The sequence below is a fragment of the Drosophila suzukii genome, chromosome X (genome assembly GCF_043229965.1).
Source record: "Drosophila suzukii chromosome X, CBGP_Dsuzu_IsoJpt1.0, whole genome shotgun sequence".
In the NCBI taxonomy this organism is placed as follows: Eukaryota; Metazoa; Arthropoda; class Insecta; order Diptera; family Drosophilidae; genus Drosophila; species Drosophila suzukii.
The window spans coordinates 12,794,112-12,817,370 of NC_092084.1; the positions used below are offsets into that span (position 1 = coordinate 12,794,112).

General features: G+C 38.2%; 1 protein-coding gene across 1 annotated transcript in view; it reads right to left on the reverse strand.

Annotated features, from left to right (window-relative positions):
• The window catches only part of LOC139353334 (uncharacterized), a 74,396-nt gene that overhangs the window by 2,936 nt on the left and 48,201 nt on the right, over positions 1 to 23,259 (reverse strand). The window contains exons 3-4 of the mRNA XM_070997235.1: positions 5,938 to 6,127; positions 816 to 1,128 (exon numbers count right to left, since the gene is read on the reverse strand). Coding sequence (XP_070853336.1) covers positions 816 to 1,128; positions 5,938 to 6,127 — 503 coding nt within the window. The remainder of the gene's footprint in view (positions 1 to 815; positions 1,129 to 5,937; positions 6,128 to 23,259) is intronic.

Sequence of the window (23,259 nt, forward strand, 5' to 3'; positions counted from 1 at the left end):
AGTTCTCTCTTCCTTTTCGGTACTGGAAATTTGGACTGAAGTACTGGATATTGTAGGCGATTGAGGTAATGATTCCAATAATGTTGTACTTGATTGCGGTTGCGATTCCGAAAATGCAGATTTTTCCTCTGTAGTTCTCTTTTCCTTTTCGGTACTGGACATTGGAACTGAAGTACTGGATATTGTAGGCGATTGAGGTGATGATTCAGATAATGTTGTACTGGATTGCGGCTGAGATTCCGAAAATGTAGACTTTTCCTCTGGAGTTGTTGCGTATTTCTCTGTACTCGATGTTTGAAAATAACTACTGGATATTGTACTCAAATGAGGAAAAGACTTTAAAACAATTGTCCTTGATTGCGGTTGAGATTCCGAAAATGTAGATTTTTCCTCTGTAGTTCTCTCTTCCTTTTCGGTACTGGACATTGGAACTGAAGTACTGGATATTGTAGGCGATTGAGGTGATGATTCAGATAATGTTGTACTTGATTGCGGCTGAGATTCCGAAAATGTAGACTTTTCCTCTGGAGTTGTTTCGTATTTTTCTGTACTTGATGTTGGAAAATAACTACTGGATATTGTACTCAAGTAAGGAAAAGACTTTGAAACAGTTGTGCTTAATGGCAGTAGGGATTCCGAAAATGTAGATTTTTCCTCTGCAGTTCTCTCTTCCTTTTCGGTACTGGACATTTGAACTGAAGTACTGAATATTGTAGGCGGTTGAGGTGATGATTCAAATATTGTTGTACTTGATTGCGGTTGAGATTCCGAAAATGTAGACATTTCATCTGGAGTTGTTTCGTATTTTTCTGTACTCGATGTTGGAAAATATCTACTGGATATTGTACTCAATTGAGGAAAAGACTTGAAAACAGTTGTACTTGATTGCGGTAGGGATACCGAAAATGTTGGTTTTTCCTCTGTAGTTCTCTCTTCCTTTTCGGTACTGGAAATTTGAACTGAAGTACTGGTTATTGTAGGCGATTGAGGTGATGATTCCAATAATGTTTTACTTGATTGCGGTTGAGATTCCGAGGATGTAGACTTTTTCTCTGGAGTTGTTGCGTATTTTTCTGTACTCGATGTTTGAAAATAACTACTGGATATTCCACTCAATTGAGGAGAAGACTTTGAAACAGTTGTGCTTGATTGTGGTAGGGATTCCAAAAATGTAGATTTTTCCTCTGCAGTTCTCTCTTCCTTTTCGGTACTGGACATTTGAACTGAAGTACTGGATATTGTAGGCGATTCAGGTGATGATTCCAATAATGTTGTACTTGACTGTGTTTGAGATTCCGAAAATGTAGATTTTTTCTCTGTAGTTTTCTCTTTCTTTTCGGTACTGGACATTTGGACTGAAGTACTGGATATTGTAGGCGATTGAGGTGATGATTCCAATAATGTTGTACTTGATTGCGGTTGAGATTCCGAAAATGTAGACTTTTCCTCTGGAGTTGTTGCGAATTTTTCTGTACTCGTTGTTTGAAAATAACTACTGAATATTGTACTCAACTGAGGAAAAGACTTTGAAAAAGTTGTGCTTGTTCGCGGTAGGGATTCCGAAAATGTAGATTTTTCCTCAGCAGTTCTCTCTTCCTTTTCGGTACTGGACATTTGAACTGAAGTACTGGATATTGTAGGCGATTCAGGTGATGATTCCAATAATGTTGTACTTGACTGTGTTTGAGATTCCGAAAATGTAGATTTTTTCTCTGTAGTTTTCTCTTCCTTTTCGGTACTGGACATTTGGACTGAAGTACTGGATATTGTAGGCGATTGAGGTGATGATTCCAATAATGTTGTACTTGATTGCGGTTGAGATTCCGAAAATGTAGACTTTTCCTCTGGAGTTGTTGCGTATTTTTCTATACTCGATGTTGGAAAATAACTACTGGATATTGTACTCAATTGAGGAAAAGACTTTGAAACAGTTGTGGCTGATTGCGGTACTGATTCCGAAAATGTAGATTTTTCCTCTGTAGTTCTCTCTTCCCTTTCGGTACTGGAAATTTTAAGTGAAGTACTGGATATTGTAGGCGATTGAGGTGATGATTCCAATAATGTTGTACTTGATTGCGGTTGAGATTCCGAAAATATATATTTTTCCTCTGTAGTTCTCTCTTCCTTTTCGGTACTGGACATTTGGACTGAAGTACTGGATATTGTAGGCGATTGAGGTGATGATTCCAATAATGTTGTACTTGATTGCGGTTGAGATTCCAAAAATGTAGACTTTTCCTCTGGAGTTGTCGCGTATTTTTCTGTACTCGATGTTGGAAAATAACTACTGGATATTGTACTCAATTGAGGAAGAGATTTTGAAAAAGTTGTGCTTGTTCGCGGTAGGGATTCCGAAAATGTAGATTTTTCCTCTTCAGTTCTCTCTTCCTTTTCGGTGCTGGACATTTGAACTGAAGTACTGGATATTGTAGGCGATTGAGGTGATGATTCCAATAATGTTGTAATTAATTGCGGTTGAGATTCCGAAAATGTAGACTTTTCCTCGGGACTCGTTTCGTATTTTTCTATACTCGGTGTTTGAAAATAACTACTGGATATTGTACTCCATTGAGGAAAAGTCTTTGAAAAAGTTGTGCTTGTTCGCGGTAGGGATTCCGAAAATTTAGGTTTTTCCTCTGTAGTTCTCGCTTTCATTTCGGTACTAGAAATTTGAAGTGAAGTACTGGATATTGTAGGCGACTGAGGTGATGATTCCAATAATGTTGTACTTAATTGTGGTTGAGATTCCGAAAAGGAAGATTTTTCCTCTGTAGTTCTCTCTTCCTTTTCGGTACTGGACATTTGGACTGAAGTACTGGATATTGTCGGCGATTGGGTTGATGACTCCAATAATGTTGTACTTAATTGCGGTTGATATTCCGAAAATGAAGACTTTCGCTCTGTAGTTCTCTCTTCCTTTTCGGTACTGGACATTTGGACTGAAGTACTGGATATTGTAGGCGATTGAGGTGATGATTCCAATAATGTTGTACTTGATTGCGGTTGAGATTCCGAAATTGTAGACTTTTCCTCTGGAGTTGTCGCGTATTTTTCTGTACTCGATGTTTGAAAATAACTACTGGATATTGTACTCAATTGAGGAGAAGACTTTGAAAAAGTTGTGCTTGTTTGCGGAAGGGATTTCGAAAACGTTGGTTTTTCCTCTGTAGTTCTCTCTTCCTTTTCGGTACTGGAAATTTGAAGCGAAGTACTGGATATTGTAGGCGATTGAGGTGATGATTCCAATAATGTCGTACTTGATTGTGGTTGAGATTCCGAAAATGTATATTTTTCCTCTGTAGTTCTCTCTTCCTTTTCGGTACTGGACATTTGGACTGAAGTACTGGATATTGTAGGCGATTGAGGTGATGATTCCAATAATGTTGTACTTGATTGCGGTTGAGATTCCGAAAATGTATATTTTTCCTCTGTAGTCCTCTCTTCCTTTTCGGTACTGGACACTTGGACTGAAGTACTGGATATTGTAGGCGATTGAGGTGATGATTCCAATAATGTTGTACTTGATTGCGGTTGAGATTCCGAAAATGTAGACTTTTCCTCAGGAGTTGTTGCGTATTTTTCTGTACTCGATTTTGGAAAATAACTTCTGGATATTGTACTCAATTGAGGAAAAGACTTTGAAAATGTTGTGCTTGTTCGCGGTAGGGATTCCGAAAATGTAGATTTTTCCTCAGCAGTTCTCTCTTCCTTTTCGGTACTGGACATTTTGACTGAAGTACTGAATATTGTAGGCGATTGAGGTGATGATTCCAATAATGTTGTACTTGATTGTGGTTGAGATTCCGAAAATGTAGATTTTTCCTCTGTAGTTCTCTCTTCCTCTTTGGTACTGGACATTTGAACTGAAGTACTGGATATTGTAGACAATTGAGGTGATGATTCCAATAATGTTGTACTTGATTGCGGTTGAGATTCCGAAAATGTAGACTTTTCCTCTGGAATTGTTGCGTATTTTTTTGTACTCGATGTTTGAAAATAACTACTGGATATTGTACTCAATTGAGGAAAAGACTTTGAAAAAGCTGTGCTTCTTTGCGGTAGGGATTCCGAAAATGTTGGTTTCTCCTCTGTAGTTCTCTCTTCCTTTTCGGTACTGGACTTTTGAAGTGAAGTACTGTATATTGTAGGCGATTGAGGTGATGATTCCAATAATGTTGTACTTGATTGCGGTTGAGATTCCGAAAATGTAGACTTTTCCTCTGGAGTTGTCGCGTATTTTTCTGTACTCGATGTTTGAAAATAACTACTGGATATTGTACTCAATTGAGGAGAAGACTTTAAAAAAGTTGTGCTTGTTTGCGGAAGGGATTCCGAAAACGTTGGTTTTTCCTCTGTAGTTCTCTCTTCCTTTTCGGTACTGGAAATTTGAAGCGAAGTACTGGATATTGTAGGCGATTGAGGTGATGGTTCCAATAATGTCGTACTTGATTGTGGTTGAGATTCCGAAAATGTAAATTTTTCCTCTGTAGTTCTCTCTTCCTTTTCGGTACTGGACATTTTGACTGAAGTACTGGATATTGTAGGCGATTGAGGTGATGATTCCAATAATGTTGTACTTGATTGCGGTTGAGATTCCGAAAATGTAGACTTTTCCTCTGGAGTTGTTGCGTATTTTTCTGTACTCGATGTTTGAAAATAACTACTGGATATTGTACTCAATTGAGGAAAAGACTTTGAAAAAGCTGTGCTTCTTTGCGGTAGGGATTCCGAAAATGTTGGTTTCTCCTCTGTAGTTCTCTCTTCCTTTTCGGTACTGGACTTTTGAAGTGAAGTACTGTATATTGTAGGCGATTGAGGTGATGATTCCAATAATGTTGTACTTAATTGCGGTTGAGATTCCGAAAATGTATATTTTTCCTCTGTAGTTCTCTCTTCCTTTTCGGTACTGGACATTTGGACTGAAGTACTGGATATTGTAGGCGATTGAGGTGATGATTCCAATAATGTTGTACTTGATTGCGGTTGAGATTCCGAAAATGTATATTTTTCCTCTGTAGTCCTCTCTTCCTTTTCGGTACAGGACATTTGGACTGAAGCACTGGATATTGTAGGCGATTGAGGTGATGTTGACGAAAATGTAGACTTTTCCTCAGGAGTTGTTGCGTATTTTTCTGTACTCGATTTTGGAAAATAACTTCTGGATATTGTACTCAATTGAGGAAAAGACTTTGAAAATGTTGTGCTTGTTCGCGGTAGGGATTCCGAAAATGTAGATTTTTCCTCAGCAGTTCTCTCTTCCTTTTCGGTACTGAACATTTTGATTGAAGTACTGGATATTGTAGGCGATTGAGGTGATGATTCCAATAATGTTGTACTTGATTGCGGTTGAGATTCCGAAAATGTAGACTTTTCCTCTGGAATTGTTGCGTATTTTTTTGTACTCGATGTTTGAAAATAACTACTGGATATTGTACTCAATTGAGGAAAAGACTTTGAAAAAGCTGTGCTTCTTTGCGGTAGGGATTCCGAAAATGTTGGTTTCTCCTCTGTAGTTCTCTCTTCCTTTTCGGTACTGGACTTTTGAAGTGAAGTACTGTATATTGTAGGCGATTGAGGTGATGATTCCAATAATGTTGTACTTGATTGCGGTTGAGATTCCGAAAATGTAGACTTTTCCTCTGGAGTTGTTGCGTATTTTTCTGTACTCGATGTTTGAAAATAACTACTGGATATTGTACTCAATTGAGGAAAAGACTTTGAAAAAGTTGTGCTTCTTTGCGCTAGGGATTCCGAAAATGTTGGTTTCTCCTCTGTAGTTCTCTCTTCCTTTTCGGTACTGGACTTTTGAAGTGAAGTACTGGATATTGTAGGCGATTGAGGTGATGATTCCAATAATGTTGTACTTAATTGCGGTTGAGATTCCGAAAATGTAGACTTTTCCTCTGGACTCGTTTCGTATTTTTCTATACTCGGTGTTTGAAAATAACTACTGGATATTGTACTCAATTGAGGAAAAGTCTTTGAAAAAGTTGTGCTTGTTCGCGGTAGGGATTCCGAAAATTTAGGTTTTTCCTCTGTAGTTCTCGCTTTCATTTCGGTACTAGAAATTTGAAGTGAAGTACTGGATATTGTAGGCGACTGAGGTGATGATTCCAATAATGTTGTACTTAATTGTGGTTGAGATTCCGAAAAGGAAGATTTTTCCTCTATAGTTCTCTCTTCCTTTTCGGTACTGGACATTTGGACTGAAGTACTGGATATTGTCGGCGATTGGGTTGATGACTCCAATAATGTTGTACTTAATTGCGGTTGATATTCCGAAAATGAAGACTTTCGCTCTGTAGTTCTCTCTTCCTTTTCGGTACTGGACATTTGGACTGAAGTACTGGATATTGTAGGCGATTGAGGTGATGATTCCAATAATGTTGTACTTGATTGCGGTTGAGATTCCGAAAATGTAGACTTTTCCTCTGGAGTTGTCGCGTATTTTTCTGTACTCGATGTTTGAAAATAACTACTGGATATTGTACTCAATTGAGGAGAAGACTTTAAAAAAGTTGTGCTTGTTTGCGGAAGGGATTCCGAAAACGTTGGTTTTTCCTCTGTAGTTCTCTCTTCCTTTTCGGTACTGGAAATTTGAAGCGAAGTACTGGATATTGTAGGCGATTGAGGTGATGGTTCCAATAATGTCGTACTTGATTGTGGTTGAGATTCCGAAAATGTATATTTTTCCTCTGTAGTTCTCTCTTTCTTTTCGGTACTGGACAATTGGACTGAAGTACTGGATATTGTAGGCGATTGAGGTGATGATTCCAATAATGTTGTACTTGATTGCGGTTGAGATTCCGAAAATGTATATTTTTCCTCTGTAGTTCTCTCTTCCTTTTCGGTACTGGACACTTGGACTGAAGTACAGGATATTGTAGGCGATTGAGGTGATGATTCCAATAATGTTGTACTTGATTGCGGTTGAGATTCCGAAAATGTAGACTTTTCCTCTGGAGTTGTTGCGTATTTTTCTGTACTCGAATTTGGAAAATAACTACTGGATATTGTACTTAATTGAGGAAAAGACTTTGAAAATGTTGTGCTTGTTCGCGGTAGGGATTCCGAAAATTTAGATTTTTCCTCAGCAGTTCTCTCTTCCTTTTCGGTACTGGACATTTTGACTGAAGTACTGGATTTTGTAGGCGATTGAGGTGATGATTCCAATAATGTTGTACTTGATTGTGGTTGAGATTCCGAAAATGTAGATTTTTCCTCTGTAGTTCTCTCTTCCTTTTTGGTACTGGACATTTGAACTGAAGTACTGGATATTGTAGACAATTGAGGTGATGATTCCAATAATTTTGTACTTGATAGTGTTTGAGATTCCGAAAATGTAAATTTTTCCTCTGTAGTTTTCTCTTCCTTTTCGGTACTGAACATTTTGACTGAAGTACTGGATATTGTAGGCGATTGAGGTGATGATTCCAATAATGTTGTACTTGATTGCGGTTGAGATTCCGAAAATGTAGACTTTTCCTCTGGACTCGTTTCGTATTTTTCTATACTCGGTGTTTGAAAATAACTACTGGATATTGTACTCAATTGAGGAAAAGTCTTTGAAAAAGTTGTGCTTGTTCGCGGTAGGGATTCCGAAAATTTAGGTTTTTCCTCTGTAGTTCTCGCTTTCATTTCGTTACTAGAAATTTGAAGTGAAGTACTGGATATTGTAGGCGACTGAGGTGATGATTCCAATAATGTTGTACTTAATTGTGGTTGAGATTCCGAAAAGGAAGATTTTTCCTCTATAGTTCTCTCTTCCTTTTCGGTACTGGACATTTGGACTGAAGTACTGGATATTGTCGGCGATTGGGTTGATGACTCCAATAATGTTGTACTTAATTGCGGTTGATATTCCGAAAATGAAGACTTTCGCTCTGTAGTTCTCTCTTCCTTTTCGGTACTGGACATTTGGACTGAAGTACTGGATATTGTAGGCGATTGAGGTGATGATTCCAATAATGTTGTACTTGATTGCGGTTGAGATTCCGAAAATGTAGACTTTTCCTCTGGAGTTCTCTCTTCCTTTTCGGTACTGGACATTTTGACTGAAGTACTGGATATTGTAGGCGATTGAGGTGATGATTCCAATAATGTTGTACTTGATTGCGGTTGAGATTCCGAAAATGTAGACTTTTCCTCTGGAGTTGTTGCGTATTTTTCTGTACTCGATGTTTGAAAATAACTACTGGATATTGTACTCAATTGAGGAAAAGACTTTGAAAAAGTTGTGCTTCTTTGCGCTAGGGATTCCGAAAATGTTGGTTTCTCCTCTGTAGTTCTCTCTTCCTTTTCGGTACTGGACTTTTGAAGTGAAGTACTGGATATTGTAGGCGATTGAGGTGATGATTCCAATAATGTTGTACTTAATTGCGGTTGAGATTCCGAAAATGTAGACTTTTCCTCTGGACTCGTTTCGTATTTTTCTATACTCGGTGTTTGAAAATAACTACTGGATATTGTACTCAATTGAGGAAAAGTCTTTGAAAAAGTTGTGCTTGTTCGCGGTAGGGATTCCGAAAATTTAGGTTTTTCCTCTGTAGTTCTCGCTTTCATTTCGGTACTAGAAATTTGAAGTGAAGTACTGGATATTGTAGGCGACTGAGGTGATGATTCCAATAATGTTGTACTTAATTGTGGTTGAGATTCCGAAAAGGAAGATTTTTCCTCTATAGTTCTCTCTTCCTTTTCGGTACTGGACATTTGGACTGAAGTACTGGATATTGTCGGCGATTGGGTTGATGACTCCAATAATGTTGTACTTAATTGCGGTTGATATTCCGAAAATGAAGACTTTCGCTCTGTAGTTCTCTCTTCCTTTTCGGTACTGGACATTTGGACTGAAGTACTGGATATTGTAGGCGATTGAGGTGATGATTCCAATAATGTTGTACTTGATTGCGGTTGAGATTCCGAAAATGTAGACTTTTCCTCTGGAGTTGTCGCGTATTTTTCTGTACTCGATGTTTGAAAATAACTACTGGATATTGTACTCAATTGAGGAGAAGACTTTAAAAAAGTTGTGCTTGTTTGCGGAAGGGATTCCGAAAACGTTGGTTTTTCCTCTGTAGTTCTCTCTTCCTTTTCGGTACTGGAAATTTGAAGCGAAGTACTGGATATTGTAGGCGATTGAGGTGATGGTTCCAATAATGTCGTACTTGATTGTGGTTGAGATTCCGAAAATGTATATTTTTCCTCTGTAGTTCTCTCTTTCTTTTCGGTACTGGACAATTGGACTGAAGTACTGGATATTGTAGGCGATTGAGGTGATGATTCCAATAATGTTGTACTTGATTGCGGTTGAGATTCCGAAAATGTATATTTTTCCTCTGTAGTTCTCTCTTCCTTTTCGGTACTGGACACTTGGACTGAAGTACAGGATATTGTAGGCGATTGAGGTGATGATTCCAATAATGTTGTACTTGATTGCGGTTGAGATTCCGAAAATGTAGACTTTTCCTCTGGAGTTGTTGCGTATTTTTCTGTACTCGAATTTGGAAAATAACTACTGGATATTGTACTTAATTGAGGAAAAGACTTTGAAAATGTTGTGCTTGTTCGCGGTAGGGATTCCGAAAATTTAGATTTTTCCTCAGCAGTTCTCTCTTCCTTTTCGGTACTGGACATTTTGACTGAAGTACTGGATTTTGTAGGCGATTGAGGTGATGATTCCAATAATGTTGTACTTGATTGTGGTTGAGATTCCGAAAATGTAGATTTTTCCTCTGTAGTTCTCTCTTCCTTTTTGGTACTGGACATTTGAACTGAAGTACTGGATATTGTAGACAATTGAGGTGATGATTCCAATAATTTTGTACTTGATAGTGTTTGAGATTCCGAAAATGTAAATTTTTCCTCTGTAGTTTTCTCTTCCTTTTCGGTACTGAACATTTTGACTGAAGTACTGGATATTGTAGGCGATTGAGGTGATGATTCCAATAATGTTGTACTTGATTGCGGTTGAGATTCCGAAAATGTAGACTTTTCCTCTGGACTCGTTTCGTATTTTTCTATACTCGGTGTTTGAAAATAACTACTGGATATTGTACTCAATTGAGGAAAAGTCTTTGAAAAAGTTGTGCTTGTTCGCGGTAGGGATTCCGAAAATTTAGGTTTTTCCTCTGTAGTTCTCGCTTTCATTTCGTTACTAGAAATTTGAAGTGAAGTACTGGATATTGTAGGCGACTGAGGTGATGATTCCAATAATGTTGTACTTAATTGTGGTTGAGATTCCGAAAAGGAAGATTTTTCCTCTATAGTTCTCTCTTCCTTTTCGGTACTGGACATTTGGACTGAAGTACTGGATATTGTCGGCGATTGGGTTGATGACTCCAATAATGTTGTACTTAATTGCGGTTGATATTCCGAAAATGAAGACTTTCGCTCTGTAGTTCTCTCTTCCTTTTCGGTACTGGACATTTGGACTGAAGTACTGGATATTGTAGGCGATTGAGGTGATGATTCCAATAATGTTGTACTTGATTGCGGTTGAGATTCCGAAAATGTAGACTTTTCCTCTGGAGTTCTCTCTTCCTTTTCGGTACTGGACATTTTGACTGAAGTACTGGATATTGTAGGCGATTGAGGTGATGATTCCAATAATTTTGTACTTGATTGTGTTTGAGATTCCGAAAATGTAGATTTTTCCTCTGCAGTTCTCTCTTCCTTTTCCGTACTGGACATTTGAACTGAAGTACTGGATATTGTAGGCGATTGAGGTGATGATTCCAATAATGTTGTACTTAATTGCGGTTGAAATTCCGAAAATGTAGACTTTTCCTCTGGACTCGTTTCGTATTTTTCTATACTCGGTGTTTGAAAATAACTACTGGATATTGTACTCAATTGAGGAAAAGTCTTTGAAAAAGTTGTGCTTGTTCGCGGTAGGGATTCCGAAAATGTGGGTTTTTCCTCTGTAGTTCTCGCTTTTATTTCGGTACTAGAAATTTGAAGTGAAGTACTGGATATTGTAGGCGACTGAGGTGATGATTCCAATAATGTTGTACTTAATTGTGGTTGAGATTCCGAAAAGGAAGATTTTTCCTCTGTAGTTCTCTCTTCCTTTTCGGTACTGGACATTTGGACTGAAGTACTGGATATTGTCGGCGATTGGGTTGATGACTCCAATAATGTTGTACTTAATTGCGGTTGATATTCCGAAAATGAAGACTTTCGCTCTGTAGTTCTCTCTTCCTTTTCGGTACTGGACATTTGGACTGAAGTACTGGATATTGTAGGCGATTGAGGTGATGATTCCAATAATGTTGTACTTGATTGCGGTTGAGATTCCGAAAATGTAGACTTTTCCTCTGGAGTTGTCGCGTATTTTTCTGTACTCGATGTTTGAAAATAACTACTGGATATTGTACTCAATTGAGGAGAGGACTTTGAAAAAGTTGTGCTTGTTTGCGGAAGGGATTCCGAAAACGTTGGTTTTTCCTCTGTAGTTCTCTCTTCCTTTTCGGTACTGGAAATTTGAAGCGAAGTACTGGATATTGTAGGCGATTGAGGTGATGATTCCAATAATGTCGTACTTGATTGTGGTTGAGATTCCGAAAATGTATATTTTTCCTCTGTAGTTCTCTCTTTCTTTTCGGTACTGGACATTTGGACTGAAGTACTGGATATTGTAGGCGATTGAGGTGATGATTCCAATAATGTTGTACTTGATTGCGGTTGAGATTCCGAAAATGTATATTTTTCCTCTGTAGTTCTCTCTTCCTTTTCGGTACTGGACATTTGGACTGAAGTACTGGATATTGTTGGCGATTGAGGTGATGATTCCAATAATGTTGTACTTGATTGCGGTTGAGATTCCGAAAATGTAGACTTTTCCTCTGGAGTTGTTGCGTATTTTTCTGTACTCGATTTTGGAAAATAACTACTGGATATTGTACTCAATTGAGGAAAAGACTTTGAAAATGTTGTGCTTGTTCGCGGTAGGGATTCCGAAAAAGTAGATTTTTCCTCTGTAGTTCTCTCTTCCTTTTTGGTACTGGACGTTTGAACTGAAGTACTGGATATTGTAGGCGATTGAGGTGATGATTCCAATAATGTTGTACTTGATTGCGGTTGAGATTCCGAAAATGTAGACTTTTCCTCTGGAGTTGTCGCGTATTTTTCTGTACTCGATGTTTGAAAATAACTACTGGATATTGTACTCAATTGAGGAGAAGACTTTGAAAAAGTTGTGCTTGTTTGCGGAAGGGATTCCGAAAACGTTGGTTTTTTCTCTGTAGTTCTCTCTTCCTTTTCGGTACTGGAAATTTGAAGCGAAATACTGGATATTGTAGGCGATTGAGGTGATGATTCCAATAATGTCGAACTTGATTGTAGTTGAGATTCCGAGATTCTGAGATTCTTTTCGGTACTGGACATTTGGACTGAAGTACTGGATATTGTAAGCGATTGAGGTGATGATTCCAATAATGTTGTACTTGATTGCGGTTGAGATTCCGAAAATGTATATTTTTCCTCTGTAGTTCTCTCTTCCTTTTCGGTACAGGACATTTGGACTGAAGTACTGGATATTGTAGGCGATTGAGGTGATGATTCCAATAATGTTGTACTTGATTGCGGTTGAGATTCCGAAAATGTAGACTTTTCCTCTGGAGTTGTTGCGTATTTTTCTGTACTCGATTTTGGAAAATAACTACTGGATATTGTACTCAATTGAGGAAAAGACTTTGAAAATGTTGTGCTTGTTCGCGGTAGGGATTCCGAAAAAGTAGATTTTTCCTCAGCAGTTCTCTCTTCCTTTTCGGTACTGGACATTTTGACTGAAGTACTGGATATTGTAGGCGATTGAGGTGATGATTCCAATAATGTTGTACTTGATTGTGGTTGAGATTCCGAAAATGTATATTTTTCCTCTGTAGTTCTCTCTTCCTTTTCGGTACTGGACATTTGGACTGAAGTACTGGATATTGTTGGCGATTGAGGTGATGATTCCAATAATGTTGTACTTGATTGCGGTTGAGATTCCGAAAATGTAGACTTTTCCTCTGGAGTTGTTGCGTATTTTTCTGTACTCGATGTTTGAAAATAACTACTGGATATTGTACTCAATTGAGGAAAAGACTTTGAAAAAGTTGTGCTTGTTTGCGGTAGGGATTCCGAAAATGTTGGTTTCTCCTCTGTAGTTCTGTCTTCCTTTTTGGTACTGGACATTTTGACTGAAGTACTGGATATTGTAGGCGATTGAGGTGATGATTCCAATAATGTTGTACTTGATTGCGGTTGAGATTCCGAAAATGTAGACTTTTCCTCTGGAGTTGTTGCGTATTTTTCTGTACTCGATTTTGGAAAATAACTACTGGATATTGTACTCAATTGAGGAAAAGACTTTGAAAATGTTGTGCTTGTTCGCGGTAGGGATTCCGAAAAAGTAGATTTTTCCTCTGTAGTTCTCTCTTCCTTTTTGGTACTGGACATTTGAACTGAAGTACTGGATATTGTAGGCGATTGAGGTGATGATTCCAATAATGTTGTACTTGATTGCGGTTGAGATTCCGAGGATGTAGACTTTTTCTCTGGAGGTGTTGCGTATTTTTCTGTACTCGATGTTTGAAAATAACTACTGGATATTGTACTCAATTGAGGAGAAGACTTTGAAAAAGTTGAGCTTGTTTGCGGAAGGGATTCCGAAAATGTTGGTTTTTCCTCTGTAGTTCTCTCTTCCTTTTCGGTACTGGAAATTTGAAGCGAAGTACTGGATATTGTAGGCGATTGAGGTGATGATTCCAATAATGTCGTACTTGATTGTGGTTGAGATTCCGAAAATGTAGATTTTTCCTCTGTAGTTCTCTCTTCCTTTTCGGTACTGGACATTTGGACTGAAGTACTGGATATTGTAGGCGATTGAGGTGATGATTCCAATAATGTTGTACTTGATTGCGGTTGAGATTCCGAAAATGTATAATTTTCCTCTGTAGTTCTCTCTTCCTTTTCGGTACTGGACATTTTGACTGAAGTACTGGATATTGTAGGCGATTGAGGTGATGATTCCAATAATGTTGTACTTGATTGCGGTTGAGATTCCGAAAATGTAGACTTTTCCTCTGGAGTTATTGCGTATTTTTCTGTACTCGATGTTGGAAAATAACTACTGGATATTGTACTTAATTGAGGAGAAGACTTTGAAAAAGTTGTGCTTGTTTGCGGTTGAGATTCCGAGGATGTAGACTTTTTCTCTGGAGGTGTTGCGTATTTTTCTGTACTCGATGTTTGAAAATAACTACTGGATATTGTACTCAATTGAGGAGAAGACTTTGAAAAAGTTGTGCTTGTTTGCGGAAGGGATTCCGAAAACGTTGGTTTTTCCTCTGTAGTTCTCTCTTCCTTTTCGGTACTGGAAATTTGAAGCGAAGTACTGGATATTGTAGGCGATTGAGGTGATGATTCCAATAATGTCGAACTTGATTGTGGTTGAGATTCCGAAAATGTATATTTTTCCTCTGTAGTTCTCTCTTTCTTTTCGGTACTGGACATTTGGACTGAAGTACTGGATATTGTAGGCGATTGAGGTGATGATTCCAATAATGTTGTACTTGATTGCGGTTGAGATTCCGAAAATGTATATTTTTCCTCTGTAGTTCTCTCTTCCTTTTCTGTACTGGACATTTGGACTGAAGTACTGGATATTGTAGGCGATTGAGGTGATGATTCCAATAATGTTGTACTTGATTGCGGTTGAGATTCCGAAAATGTAGACTTTTCCTCTGGAGTTGTTGCGTATTTTTCTGTACTCGATTTTGGAAAATAACTACTGGATATTGTACTCAATTGAGGAAAAGACTTTGAAAATGTTGTGCTTGTTCGCGGTAGGGATTCCGAAAACGTTGGTTTTTCCTCTGTAGTTCTCTCTTCCTTTTCGGTACTGGAAATTTGAAGCGAAGTACTGGATATTGTAGGCGATTGAGGTGATGATTCCAATAATGTCGTACTTGATTGTGGTTGAGATTCCGAAAATGTATATTTTTCCTCTGTAGTTCTCTCTTTCTTTTCGGTACTGGACATTTGGATTGAAGTACTGGATATTGTAGGCGATTGAGGTGATGATTCCAATAATGTTGTACTTGATTGCGGTTGAGATTCCGAAAATGTAGACTTTTCCTCTGGAGTTGTCGCGTATTTTTCTGTACTCGATGTTTGAAAATAACTACTGGATATTGTACTCAATTGAGGAGAAGACTTTGAAAAAGTTGTGCTTGTTTGCGGAAGGGATTCCGAAAACGTTGGTTTTTCCTCTGTAGTTCTCTCTTCCTTTTCGGTACTGGAAATTTGAAGCGAAGTACTGGATATTGTAGGCGATTGAGGTGATGATTCCAATAATGTTGTACTTGATTGCGGTTGAGATTCCGAGGATGTAGACTTTTTCTCTGGAGGTGTTGCGTATTTTTCTGTACTCGATGTTGGAAAATAACTACTGGATATTGTACTCAATTGAGGAAAAGACTTTGAAACAGTTGTGCTTGATTGCGGTAGGGATTCTGAAAATGTAGATTTTTCCTCTGCAGTTCTCTCTTCCTTTTCGGTACTGGACATTTGAACTGAAGTACTGGATATTGTAGGCGATTGAGGTGATGATTCAAATAATGTTGTACTTGATTGCGGTTGAGATTCCGAAAATGTAGACTTTTCCTCTGGAGTTGTCGCGTATTTTTCTGTACTCGATGTTTGAAAATAACTACTGGATATTGTACTCAGTTGAGGAGAAGACTTTGAAAAAGTTGTGCTTGTTTGCGGAAGGGATTCCGAAAACGTTGGTTTTTCCTCTGTAGTTCTCTCTTCCTTTTCGGTACTGGAAATTTGAAGCGAAGTACTGGATATTGTAGGCGATTGAGGTGATGATTCCAATAATGTCGTACTTGATTGTGGTTGAGATTCCGAAAATGTATATTTTTCCTCTGTAGTTCTCTCTTTCTTTTCGGTACTGGACATTTGGACTGAAGTACTGGATATTGTAGGCGATTGAGGTGATGATTCCAATAATGTTGTACTTGATTGCGGTTGAGATTCCGAAAATGTATATTTTTCCTCTGTAGTTCTCTCTTCCTTTTCGGTACTGGACATTTGGACTGAAGTACTGGATATTGTAGGCGATTGAGGTGATGATTCCAATAATGTTGTACTTGATTGCGGTTGAGATTCCGAAAATGTAGACTTTTCCTCTGGAGTTGTTGCGTATTTTTCTGTACTCGATTTTGGAAAATAACTACTGGATATTGTACTCAATTGAGGAAAAGACTTTGAAAATGTTGTGCTTGTTCGCGGTAGGGATTCCGAAAAAGTAGATTTTTCCTCTGTAGTTCTCTCTTCCTTTTTGGTACTGGACGTTTGAACTGAAGTACTGGATATTGTAGGCGATTGAGGTGATGATTCCAATAATGTTGTACTTGATTGCGGTTGAGATTCCGAAAATGTAGACTTTTCCTCTGGAGTTGTCGCGTATTTTTCTGTACTCGATGTTTGAAAATAACTACTGGATATTGTACTCAATTGAGGAGAAGACTTTGAAAAAGTTGTGCTTGTTTGCGGAAGGGATTCCGAAAACGTTGGTTTTTCCTCTGTAGTTCTCTCTTCCTTTTCGGTACTGGAAATTTGAAGCGAAGTACTGGATATTGTAGGCGATTGAGGTGATGATTCCAATAATGTCGAACTTGATTGTAGTTGAGATTCCGAGATTCTGAGATTCTTTTCGGTACTGGACATTTGGACTGAAGTACTGGATATTGTAGGCGATTGAGGTGATGATTCCAATAATGTTGTACTTGATTGCGGTTGAGATTCCGAAAATGTATATTTTTCCTCTGTAGTTCTCTCTTCCTTTTCGGTACAGGACATTTGGACTGAAGTACTGGATATTGTAGGCGATTGAGGTGATGATTCCAATAATGTTGTACTTGATTGCGGTTGAGATTCCGAAAATGTAGACTTTTCCTCTGGAGTTGTTGCGTATTTTTCTGTACTCGATTTTGGAAAATAACTACTGGATATTGTACTCAATTGAGGAAAAGACTTTGAAAATGTTGTGCTTGTTCGCGGTAGGGATTCCGAAAAAGTAGATTTTTCCTCAGCAGTTCTCTCTTCCTTTTCGGTACTGGACATTTTGACTGAAGTACTGGATATTGTAGGCGATTGAGGTGATGATTCCAATAATGTTGTACTTGATTGTGGTTGAGATTCCGAAAATGTATATTTTTCCTCTGTAGTTCTCTCTTCCTTTTCGGTACTGGACATTTGGACTGAAGTACTGGATATTGTAGGCGATTGAGGTGATGATTCCAATAATGTTGTACTTGATTGCGGTTGAGATTCCGAAAATGTATATTTTTCCTCTGTAGTTCTCTCTTCCTTTTCGGTACTGGACATTTGGACTAAAGTACTGGATATTGTAAGCGATTGAGGTGATGATTCCAATAATGTTGTACTTGATTGCGGTTGAGATTCCGAAAATGTAGACTTTTCCTCTGGAGTTGTTGCGTATTTTTCTGTACTCGATGTTTGAAAATAACTACTGGATATTGTACTCAATTGAGGAAAAGACTTTGAAAAAGTTGTGCTTGTTTGCGGTAGGGATTCCGAAAATGTTGGTTTCTCCTCTGTAGTTCTGTCTTCCTTTTTGGTACTGGACATTTTGACTGAAGTACTGGATATTGTAGGCGATTGAGGTGATGATTCCAATAATGTTGTACTTGATTGCGGTTGAGATTCCGAAAATGTAGACTTTTCCTCTGGAGTTGTTGCGTATTTTTCTGTACTCGATTTTGGAAAATAACTACTGGATATTGTACTCAATTGAGGAAAAGACTTTGAAAATGTTGTGCTTGTTCGCGGTAGGGATTCCGAAAAAGTAGATTTTTCCTCTGTAGTTCTCTCTTCCTTTTTGGTACTGGACATTTGAACTGAAGTACTGGATATTGTAGGCGATTGAGGTGATGATTCCAATAATGTTGTACTTGATTGCGGTTGAGATTCCGAGGATGTAGACTTTTTCTCTGGAGGTGTTGCGTATTTTTCTGTACTCGATGTTTGAAAATAACTACTGGATATTGTACTCAATTGAGGAGAAGACTTTGAAAAAGTTGAGCTTGTTTGCGGAAGGGATTCCGAAAATGTTGGTTTTTCCTCTGTAGTTCTCTCTTCCTTTTCGGTACTGGAAATTTGAAGCGAAGTACTGGATATTGTAGGCGATTGAGGTGATGATTCCAATAATGTCGTACTTGATTGTGGTTGAGATTCCGAAAATGTAGATTTTTCCTCTGTAGTTCTCTCTTCCTTTTCGGTACTGGACATTTGGACTGAAGTACTGGATATTGTAGGCGATTGAGGTGATGATTCCAATAATGTTGTACTCGATTGCGGTTGAGATTCCGAAAATGTATAATTTTCCTCTGTAGTTCTCTCTTCCTTTTCGGTACTGGACATTTTGACTGAAGTACTGGATATTGTAGGCGATTGAGGTGATGATTCCAATAATGTTGTACTTGATTGCGGTTGAGATTCCGAAAATGTAGACTTTTCCTCTGGAGTTGTTGCGTATTTTTCTGTACTCGATGTTGGAAAATAACTACTGGATATTGTACTTAATTGAGGAGAAGACTTTGAAAAAGTTGTGCTTGTTTGCGGTTGAGATTCCGAGGATGTAGACTTTTTCTCTGGAGGTGTTGCGTATTTTTCTGTACTCGATGTTTGAAAATAACTACTGGATATTGTACTCAATTGAGGAGAAGACTTTGAAAAAGTTGTGCTTGTTTGCGGAAGGGATTCCGAAAACGTTGGTTTTTCCTCTGTAGTTCTCTCTTCCTTTTCGGTACTGGAAATTTGAAGCGAAGTACTGGATATTGTAGGCGATTGAGGTGATGATTCCAATAATGTCGAACTTGATTGTGGTTGAGATTCCGAAAATGTATATTTTTCCTCTGTAGTTCTCTCTTTCTTTTCGGTACTGGACATTTGGACTGAAGTACTGGATATTGTAGGCGATTGAGGTGATGATTCCAATAATGTTGTACTTGATTGCGGTTGAGATTCCGAAAATGTATATTTTTCCTCTGTAGTTCTCTCTTCCTTTTCGGTACTGGACATTTGGACTGAAGTACTGGATATTGTAGGCGATTGAGGTGATGATTCCAATAATGTTGTACTTGATTGCGGTTGAGATTCCGAAAATGTAGACTTTTCCTCAGGAGTTGTTGCGTATTTTTCTGTACTCGATTTTGGAAAATAACTTCTGGATATTGTACTCAATTGAGGAAAAGACTTTGAAAATGTTGTGCTTGTTCGCGGTAGGGATTCCGAAAATGTAGATTTTTCCTCAGCAGTTCTCTCTTCCTTTTTGGTACTGGACATTTTGACTGAAGTACTGGATATTGTAGGCGATTGAGGTGATGATTCCAATAATGTTGTACTTGATTGTGGTTGAGATTCCGAAAATGTAGATTTTTCCTCTGTAGTTCTCTCTTCCTTTTTGGTACTGGACATTTGAACTGAAGTACTGGATATTGTAGACAATTGAGGTGATGATTCCAATAATGTTGTACTTGATTGCGGTTGAGATTCCGAAAATGTAGACTTTTCCTCTGGAATTGTTGCGTATTTTTTTGTACTCGATGTTTGAAAATAACTACTGGATATTGTACTCAATTGAGGAAAAGACTTTGAAAAAGCTGTGCTTCTTTGCGGTAGGGATTCCGAAAATGTTGGTTTCTCCTCTGTAGTTCTCTCTTCCTTTTCGGTACTGGACTTTTGAAGTGAAGTACTGTATATTGTAGGCGATTGAGGTGATGATTCCAATAATGTTGTACTTGATTGTGGTTCAGATTCCGAAAATGTATATTTTTCCTCTGTAGTTCTCTCTTCCTTTTCGGTACTGGACATTTGGACTGAAGTACTGGATATTGTAGGCGATTGAGGTGATGATTCCAATAATGTTGTACTCGATTGCGGTTGAGATTCCGAAAATGTATAATTTTCCTCTGTAGTTCTCTCTTCCTTTTCGGTACTGGACATTTTGACTGAAGTACTGGATATTGTAGGCGATTGAGGTGATGATTCCAATAATGTTGTACTTGATTGCGGTTGAGATTCCGAAAATGTAGACTTTTCCTCTGGAGTTGTTGCGTATTTTTCTGTACTCGATGTTGGAAAATAACTACTGGATATTGTACTTAATTGAGGAGAAGACTTTGAAAAAGTTGTGCTTGTTTGCGGTTGAGATTCCGAGGATGTAGACTTTTTCTCTGGAGGTGTTGCGTATTTTTCTGTACTCGATGTTTGAAAATAACTACTGGATATTGTACTCAATTGAGGAGAAGACTTTGAAAAAGTTGTGCTTGTTTGCGGAAGGGATTCCGAAAACGTTGGTTTTTCCTCTGTAGTTCTCTCTTCCTTTTCGGTACTGGAAATTTGAAGCGAAGTACTGGATATTGTAGGCGATTGAGGTGATGATTCCAATAATGTCGAACTTGATTGTGGTTGAGATTCCGAAAATGTATATTTTTCCTCTGTAGTTCTCTCTTTCTTTTCGGTACTGGACATTTGGACTGAAGTACTGGATATTGTAGGCGATTGAGGTGATGATTCCAATAATGTTGTACTTGATTGCGGTTGAGATTCCGAAAATGTATATTTTTCCTCTGTAGTTCTCTCTTCCTTTTCGGTACTGGACATTTGGACTGAAGTACTGGATATTGTAGGCGATTGAGGTGATGATTCCAATAATGTTGTACTTGATTGCGGTTGAGATTCCGAAAATGTAGACTTTTCCTCAGGAGTTGTTGCGTATTTTTCTGTACTCGATTTTGGAAAATAACTTCTGGATATTGTACTCAATTGAGGAAAAGACTTTGAAAATGTTGTGCTTGTTCGCGGTAGGGATTCCGAAAATGTAGATTTTTCCTCAGCAGTTCTCTCTTCCTTTTTGGTACTGGACATTTTGACTGAAGTACTGGATATTGTAGGCGATTGAGGTGATGATTCCAATAATGTTGTACTTGATTGTGGTTGAGATTCCGAAAATGTAGATTTTTCCTCTGTAGTTCTCTCTTCCTTTTTGGTACTGGACATTTGAACTGAAGTACTGGATATTGTAGACAATTGAGGTGATGATTCCAATAATGTTGTACTTGATTGCGGTTGAGATTCCGAAAATGTAGACTTTTCCTCTGGAATTGTTGCGTATTTTTTTGTACTCGATGTTTGAAAATAACTACTGGATATTGTACTCAATTGAGGAAAAGACTTTGAAAAAGCTGTGCTTCTTTGCGGTAGGGATTCCGAAAATGTTGGTTTCTCCTCTGTAGTTCTCTCTTCCTTTTCGGTACTGGACTTTTGAAGTGAAGTACTGTATATTGTAGGCGATTGAGGTGATGATTCCAATAATGTTGTACTTGATTGTGGTTCAGATTCCGAAAATGTATATTTTTCCTCTGTAGTTCTCTCTTCCTTTTCGGTACTGGACATTTGGACTGAAGTACTGGATATTGTAGGCGATTGAGGTGATGATTCCAATAATGTTGTACTTGATTGCGGTTGAGATTCCGAAAATGTATATTTTTCCTCTGTAGTTCTCTCTTCCTTTTCGGTACTGGACATTTGGACTAAAGTACTGGATATTGTAAGCGATTGAGGTGATGATTCCAATAATGTTGTACTTGATTGCGGTTGAGATTCCGAAAATGTAGACTTTTCCTCTGGAGTTGTTGCGTATTTTTCTGTACTCGATGTTTGAAAATAACTACTGGATATTGTACTCAATTGAGGAAAAGACTTTGAAAAAGTTGTGCTTGTTTGCGGTAGGGATTCCGAAAATGTTGGTTTCTCCTCTGTAGTTCTCTCTTCCTTTTTGGTACTGGACATTTTGACTGAAGTACTGGATATTGTAGGCGATTGAGGTGATGATTCCAATAATGTTGTACTTGATTGCGGTTGAGATTCCGAAAATGTAGACTTTTCCTCTGGAGTTGTTGCGTATTTTTCTGTACTCGATTTTGGAAAATAACTACTGGATATTGTACTCAATTGAGGAAAAGACTTTGAAAATGTTGTGCTTGTTCGCGGTAGGGATTCCGAAAAAGTAGATTTTTCCTCTGTAGTTCTCTCTTCCTTTTTGGTACTGGACATTTGAACTGAAGTACTGGATATTGTAGGCGATTGAGGTGATGATTCCAATAATGTTGTACTTGATTGCGGTTGAGATTCCGAGGATGTAGACTTTTTCTCTGGAGGTGTTGCGTATTTTTCTGTACTCGATGTTTGAAAATAACTACTGGATATTGTACTCAGTTGAGGAGAAGACTTTGAAAAAGTTGAGCTTGTTTGCGGAAGGGATTCCGAAAATGTTGGTTTTTCCTCTGTAGTTCTCTCTTCCTTTTCGGGACTGGAAATTTGAAGCGAAGTACTGGATATTGTAGGCGATTGAGGTGATGATTCCAATAATGTCGTACTTGATTGTGGTTGAGATTCCGAAAATGTAGATTTTTCCTCTGTAGTTCTCTCTTCCTTTTCGGTACTGGTCATTTGGACTGAAGTACTGGATATTGTAGGCGATTGAGGTGATGATTCCAATAATGTTGTACTTGATTGCGGCTGAGATTCCGAAAATGTATATTTTTCCTCTGTAGTTCTCTCTTCCTTTTCGGTACTGGACATTTGGACTGAAGTACTGGATATTGTAGGCGATTGAGGTGATGATTCCAATAATGTTGTACTTGATTGCGGCTGAGATTCCGAAAATGTATATTTTTCCTCTGTAGTTCTCTCTTCCTTTTCGGTACTGGACATTTGGACTGAAGTACTGGATATTGTAGGCGATTGAGGTGATGATTCCAATAATGTTGTACTTGATTGCGGTTGAGATTCCGAAAATGTATATTTTTCCTCTGTAGTGCTCTCTTCCTTTTCGGTACTGGACATTTGGACTGAAGTACTGGATATTGTAGGCGATTGAGGTGATGATTCCAATAATGTTGTACTTGATTGCGGTTGAGATTCCGAAAATGTAGACTTTTCCTCTGGAGTTGTTGCGTATTTTTCTGTACTCGATGTTTGAAAATAACTACTGGATATTGTACTCAATTGAGGAAAAGACTTTGAAAATGTTGTGCTTGTTCGCGGTAGGGATTCCGAAAATGTAGATTTTTCCTCAGCAGTTCTCTCTTTCTTTTCGGTACTGGACATTTTGACTGAAGTACTGGATATTGTAGGCGATTGAGGTGATGATTCCAATAATGTTGTACTTGATTGCGGCTG